The 7,419-nt window shown below is 52.3% G+C and overlaps 1 protein-coding gene across 1 annotated transcript; it reads left to right on the top strand.

Annotated features, from left to right (window-relative positions):
* Positions 1–1,284: 1,284 nt before the first annotated feature.
* NEUTE1DRAFT_128536 (methylenetetrahydrofolate reductase 1) lies at positions 1,285–4,545 on the top strand (the record flags this gene model as incomplete). Its single annotated transcript, XM_009851035.1, has 3 exons — positions 1,285–1,438; positions 1,797–3,575; positions 3,632–4,545. The coding sequence occupies 2 exons, from the start codon at positions 1,877–1,879 to the stop codon at positions 3,772–3,774; spliced, it is 1,842 nt and encodes a 613-aa protein (XP_009849337.1).
* Between the last annotated feature and the right edge of the window lie 2,874 nt (positions 4,546–7,419).

The following is a 7,419-nucleotide window of genomic DNA, read 5'->3' on the forward strand; positions in this document are numbered from 1 at the left end:
TTGGGGGGGGGGGGGGTTCATCGCTGACTCGTCGACTGTTTGTCGGAGCTTGCTTTCGCTTCTCCTCCTTTTAGCTGTTTCTGTGACGAAGAAGCTCGAGTTGATATGTGAAAATTTCGCGAATTTTTGCGGCTGGCGTATCCGTCTACCTACACTATTGTAAAGTACATATCTATATGCAGTGGCGGAAGCAAAGTGCGTGTCGAGATGGCTTGATGGAAGCTATACACTACACTAGATTGGTCAAGTTGGCCAGTTCGTTGGGGTGGCCAAGAAAAGTGGAGTTGACCGCTGTTTAGAACCACATCCGGACTGGCTTCAAGTTTTTCTTTGCAACTTGTGAAGATGGTTCGGGCCCGGGCCAGTGAGGCGACGATGTGCTGATCCACCACGCACCCAATTCTGGAGATGGACGTCGAGTTGTTTCCATTTGTCGTAGGGGAGCGCATGTAGATAACTTGACTATCATATGCTCGTTTCTCCCATTCAGGTGGGTTGCGGTTGGCCATAGCAGCACCTATCAATTCACCTTGAACTGTTCTTCGGTCGTGTAGCCTCCTGAATCTTGCCTCTCGTTGACTGTCGTTGTTTTCCATACAGCGTGCAGGGTGTTGTTCGTTGTTGTCCAAGGGCACGTCGATTGGTGAACGGTTTGCGAAGCTTTCTTTGGCGGGGTTCGATGACCCCACATCTCCGGTCTTTGGGAATGCGCAGAGGGGTCAGGTCGGGGCACCTCACCTCACTGCCTGGCATGCGGGTACAAGGAAAGTTACCGGGCAAGTACCGTCCCTGCATCGTATTGACAAATTATATGAGACCATTCGTGCCATGATAAGCGCTGCGAAGGTCTCGTCAATTTTGTCATTGCTATGACCGTATATAAGTACACTAGTACCGTGACCGTTACCCAACTCCAGCTTTGGAGAAGGCGGGTGAGTGGGTGAGGCAAGCGATCGGCCGACGCGGGATCCTTGGCCTTGTCAACCCCGGTCGCCAATGGGACTCACTCCGGGGATCGGCGTCACTTTACTTTCGTTTCTCTGTGCTCTTTCCATTGCTCGAGCTTGCTTGTGTGTCTCCTCGGGTTCGCCCATTGCCTTCGGGGACGTGGTCGGCCGTGTTCGACAAAAAAGCTGCCCTTACGCACTTTCCCTCTCCCGGTGGCCCCGTGCATATCTGTAGACTGCCTCTGGCCTTCTTTCGCTTTTTCATTTTGTCTCTTGCCTCTCTCCTTTCTCCGAATTTTCTCACTTCCCACCACCATTGTCTTTCGTCTTTGGTGTCCTTTTCATCTGGAGTTCGAGGCAATCGGATCCAAAAGAGGAATCACGCTATCGCACGGATACTTCGGGCGTAGAAACCACGTTGGCTATCGAAAAGGTAGCAGTCCAGAAGACGAAGAGACCTTGAACACTTGGTTTCTTCACCTTGTCATTAGGTAGGTAGGCACGACTATGAATCCACCACCCCGTGTATCATGGGCTTCCCGTTCGTGCATTTCCTCAACAACCTTTCCGCGTGGGAGTTTCCCTATCTTCTCCCGAGTACGCAGCGTCCAACGGACCGTCCCAGCGTACTAATCCATCACGTTCGATATCCCAATCGCAATGTCCCGTCGTCGGTCCCATCTAGCCGGTCCTTTTCTGGGTGCCATCGTCCAAACTCTCGCCTCCCCGGGAGCTTGGACAACTGGTTGGGCCACCAACCGTGACCGCGACTGCGACCAAGCATCAGTTCTTTGTCACCCCTCTCAGTATTCTTGTCAACAAAGAATAATGCTAACTCAGACGTTGCAGAATACCTACTGCCACTTATATAACATAACAAGTCCCTTAATACGCGCTCCCCGCAGTCGCACCCAACACACCCGGTCAAGATGCATATCCGGGAGATGCTTGCCGATGCCGAAAGGACGAAGGCCCCGTCCTTCTCCTTCGAGTACTTCCCGCCCAAGACGGCACAGGGTGTCCAGAACCTCTACGACCGCATGGACCGCATGTACAACTTTGGTCCCAAGTTCATTGACATCACATGGGGCGCCGGTGGTCGTATTGCCGAACTTACCTGCGAAATGGTTGCCCAAGCCCAGGCTTACCTCGGCCTCGAGACGTGTATGCATCTCACCTGCACCGACATGGGTGAGGAGAAGGTGAACAACGCTCTGCAAAGGGCCTACAAGGCCGGCTGCACCAACATTTTGGCATTGCGAGGTGATCCTCCCCGTGAGAAGGAGAGGTGGGAGGCTGCTGAGGGCGGTTTCCAGTACGCTCGGGACTTGGTCGCCCATATTCGCAAGCTGTACGGCGACCACTTCGACATTGGTGTTGCTGGCTATCCCGAGGGTTGCGATGACAACAAGGATGAGGAGTCTCTGCTCGATCACCTGAAGGAGAAAGTCGACATGGGCGCGTCCTTCATTGTCACTCAGATGTTCTACGACGTTGACAACTTCCTGCGCTGGGTCAAGCGGGTTAGGGAGAGGGGGATCACAATTCCTATTATTCCTGGCATCATGCCCATCGCCACCTACGCCAGTTTCATTCGCCGCGCGAACCACATGAACTGCAAGATCCCCGAGGAATGGATGGCGAAACTCGAGCCCGTCAAGAACGATGATGTGGCTGTCCGTGAGATTGGCAAGACTCTTGTTGCCGAAATGTGTCGCAAGATTGTCGACGCGGGTATCCGCCACTTGCATTTCTACACCATGAACCTCGCCCAGGCTACGCGCATGGTTCTTGAGGAGCTTGACTGGTTGCCTTCGCCCAACCGGCCGCTCAAGCGCGCTCTTCCCTGGAAGCAGTCTTTGGGTTCTGGGAGAAGGGATGAAGATGTGCGCCCCATCTTCTGGCGCAACCGCAACAAATCCTACATCACCCGCACCCAAGACTGGGACGAGTTTCCTAACGGCCGCTGGGGTGATTCGAGATCTCCTGCCTTCGGTGAGCTTGATGCCTATGGTATTGGCTTGACGGGTTCCAATGAGCTGAATCGCAAGAAGTGGGGCGAGCCTCAAACCGTCAAGGACATCGCCAACCTCTTCGTGCGCTATCTTAACCAGGAGCTCGAATACCTGCCATGGAGCGAGGCCCCTATCTCGAGCGAAGCTGAGCTGATCAAGGATGACCTCATTGCTCTCAACAACCGTGGCTTGATCACCATTAACTCCCAGCCGGCTGTCAATGGCGTCAAGTCGACACACCCCGTCCATGGCTGGGGTCCCGCGAATGGTTATGTCTATCAAAAGGCTTATCTGGAACTCTTAGTCTCTCCAGAACTCTTCCCCGAAATCAAGCGCCGGATCGAGGACCACCCCGACATCACCTACTATGCCGTAACCAAGTCCGGTAACCTCCACACCAATGCGCCATCCGAAGGACCCAACGCAGTTACATGGGGTGTTTTCCCAGGCAAGGAGATCGTGCAGCCCACCATCGTTGAGAGCATCAGCTTCCTTGCCTGGAAGGACGAGGCCTTCCAACTGGGTCTTGAGTGGGCCCGCTGCTACGACGCCGATACCCCCAGTCGCCTCCTGATTGAGGACATCATGAACAAGTGGTATTTGATCAACATTGGTAAGTTGAACACAGCTCAGCTGTTTCCTCAAGTATGTACTAACTTTGGTTCTTAGTAAACAACGATTTTCACCAACCACGCACCATCTTCGAGATCTTGAATGACCTGTCTCTTCCCGATCTTGAGAAGGTTTACACGCCCGCACATACGAATGGTGCAACCAACGGCGTTTCTGAGGCTTCAACAGTGCCTCAATAAAGGAGATACGTCCTCTCTTCTTTTACTTTTCCTCCCAACGACATATTATTTCAACATTTTTTCTTATTTTTTTCAACAATGCATGGAAGCCTACGGGTAGGCTTTCCACTCCCCGTTACCTAAACGTAATATTTGACCGTTTTTCAACAAAAAGCGCGTTTTCAGACAACAAGCATGACGTACTCTGCTGCCAGGTTTTGCGGGATACAACAGGACAGAGCAACGACAACGATTGATGATTCCAAGTTTTGCCGAACCACAAGGCAGCATTTGCATACCAAGCATATATACAGAGAACGGAAAGGGTACCGGGGAAACTTTCAACACACACGGGAGAGGAAAAGGAAAGAGGTTAAAGCACAGCATTATACAAAACCGGCGTTCTGCGATGTCGAGCTTTGGCGGGATTGGACCGTCGGGTAAGTGGCATTATTTTGGGCGAGTTTGATTTTTCAACAAAAATTCGGAAGGAGCATGGGACCGGCACCTTGAGGGAGATGATCAACAAAGGTACGAGGATGAAAATTGAAAGGAGAAATAAACGCACGAAGTGAATGAGGATCTGTGGACATGTGGGCATAGGCAGGACGGTGCATATCTCAACGATACCCGGAAGTGGAATGGAAAATGGTGTTAGGCAGGCAGGCATCGAGAATGGATTTTGGATTGGATCATCTTGTATTGACTCCTCTTCGACCACCACGATCAATTGCTTCCCTTGCAGTGAATGTTGAATAGCCCGGCAGGTGAACAACGAGCAATTAGCACGCGCATCACTGTGAAAGTATACTCTTCTTACCTACGCAAAGAAGTTCTAACTAGGTGAGCCAATCCCATGTTGCCGATACCGCTGGACATTTGGCTTTTATCTGCCCAACATAGTCAGACTAGAAATAAGATAAGGCTTCATTGTTTCCCATTATGGTACTGTCAAAAACCCACGAGTCGCTGCAGTTGTCTAGTAGGACCTCGGTAGCTATCAGTTGGCGCACATGTCACAGTTTCCGGAACAACACACAAGGCATCACTCTAGAGAAATAGAGGGCCGACAAGGCCCGTTGATCATGTTCCAAGTATGGGGAAACCCGCTTGACCACATTTCGTCTCACTTGGAAACCCCCCCCCGCCGTACCCTCCATTCGAAGAAGATTTAGACGAATGAGGGTGAGGGACAAAGTGGACGGGATGTTTCAGGGTCCCCCTCTTCCTTCTTTAGAAATAAACGGGACGGGGAAGAGACAAGGGGCCAATGCCGCTGGATACCATAGCCAGTGTCAGTGTGCCACCACCCACCGGATAGAAACAGCCTTTCATGAGCAGTTTTGCGGGATAGTAAGGCAGTGAGTGGTAGGGCGGTAGAGATGGCTTGAACGGAAGAACACTGGAGGATCGTCGTCATGGGTGTGGTGTCGACGAGTTCGTAAGTAGTGCATACCTTTACATAGCTCAAGTGCTCAGGTTGCTTGTACTACCCAAGCACACATCTGCCAGCTTTAAACTTGTTAGCGCGGTAAATTGCAATTGGCAAGAATTCTAATTTTCCTACATAACATGGCTCGTTTAACCACAGCTACTATGTAAACCCCTGAATGCTGCAAGATGGCGATACCACGCTAACAAAGTTTGATGCCGGCAGAGGTGTACATACTTAGCTTTTGCACCGAAACCTCATATATGAAACACGACTTGGCAACCCTCGTTTGTTATGTACTCTGGCCAGCGGAGAACTCTGGAAGACTTCTGAGATGTCTCTTCCATCATGGCATTAGGTCGTACTGGAAAGCTGCAGCTTCGACACCTGCGCGAGAAAGGGATGCTGTTGAGCTAACAACCGGTTATCTTTACTCTTCAGCGTGAATTCTCACTCGTAAAGGTGAGAGTCGGAAGGGGTCAAAAGGTGGGAGTTTTGTCACTTGGTCATGCTGAAATTTCGTTCTGTCTGAGTTGTACCGACGTTCACTCCTCGTATTATTAGCATCTTTTCCCCTGGATGCTGCATCTGGACCCCTCTCCCTGAAGAAAAAAAAAAAAAAAAAAAAAAAAAAAACAGATACTGCTTGTAAAGAGTTCTCTACAGACGATATCGTTTCGCCAAGCAGCCCGCTGGGCTCGTATACCTGGCGGATATTGCAGGGCTGCTTCGAGGAATCTGAATGGCGTCAGCGAATCCCCTTGTCCTGACTTCTGGGACAAGCAGACCCAAAGAAGAGCAAGACAAGGAAATATTAAGGGTGAAGCATTGTGTAACAAGCCAAGTGATTATCTCCGTAGACGACGGCTAGACCGACGGAGCTGCTGACTGGCAAAGCAAACAGTCAAGCTGACCATCCGTCTATGAGTTGAAGTCTTGATATTACCGTGTGGGTTGTGTTCGCTGTTTGGGGAAGTGTCTGCCATCGATCTCCGTGGTTGATGGTAAGGACGAATTCATTTCGACATTCCATCTCCAGACTGTCTACACGAGGTAGATGGGAAGACGCCTGCCTACCTCTATTGGCTGGCCTTCCACTCAGACCCCCGTTTCCCCTGTGCAAGCCCCTGCTGGACCCTCTTGTCTCCCCGGCAGCGCCCTGAGCACCCACTCCAGTTTTGACCCACCCACCGCCTGAGGGAGGTGGATTGAGTGGAGTAAGTACGCAGCAATGACGGGGTCGTATCTCTTTTTGATGAGGGATGGCAGCCCCAGAAACGGAATGACAGGCGCAGGCCATACCTACCTGACCTCTACCTCCTTGCACCACCCATATGCTGTGCTGGGAGTGCTGACATGCTGCTAGGTGGAGGAGGTGCGACCGCCAAACTGAAGGTGCCTACTAGAGGTACCTACACCTACAGGCCCGAGGCAGTGAGGACGAAGTGAGGGAGGGGATGGAACTGGAAGCACAGTCCACCTACTGAACCGCACCTGGGGGGTGTGCCAGACGAGGGACTTCCACAAGAGGTTCCAGTCCAGGGGCCCGCCGTGCGCGATCGTCCAGTCTCCGTCTCCCACTTTCCATTCTTCAAGGTCGACATAGCTCCAGGCCATCAAGACCTTGGAGCACACACTTGGCCTGGCGAGTCGAGCCGTGCTACAGTATTGTTGCTTCTGCTTCCCGTTGCTCTGCCTCTTTTTCTCCTGGCCGATGAGCATCGCAACATCACGATATTTACGTCCGCTTTGCCCAACCCCTGCTTACCTCGTTGCCTCCCAGGGCTCCGTAGAGGCGGGACGGTTTTCCCTTCCGTCGCCTTCCACCAATCTGGCTATCTACCTCCCGTTACTTGCGGTATCAGCGACGCCTACCGCGACCGCTTCCCGACCCCGACATTGACCTCAACCTCAACCTCACCACAAGAGTCCGAGTCAAGGCCACTTACGTATATTGCCGCAGCTCACGCCAGCTACCGCGCCGAAGACGAACGACAGCCCACGAACGCAATTGCTAGACGCACTCCATAGCCCCCGTTCCATCGCACATCCCCCCTATCCCCGCCTGGTGCTGGACTCTCCCCGAGTGAAATAGGTGATCAGATATACGCAGAAGCTATTTGGTTCACCTACCTTTATAGACGCATCATCGAGACGCGAACGATCGATAATCACTATTGCGCCGGGCCCGATAGGACGGGCGATTCCGCTACTGCGTGCCCCCCCCCCCCCCC

The sequence above is a fragment of the Neurospora tetrasperma genome, assembly GCF_000213175.1.
Source record: "Neurospora tetrasperma FGSC 2508 unplaced genomic scaffold NEUTE1scaffold_2, whole genome shotgun sequence".
Lineage (NCBI taxonomy): Eukaryota > Fungi > Ascomycota > Sordariomycetes > Sordariales > Sordariaceae > Neurospora > Neurospora tetrasperma.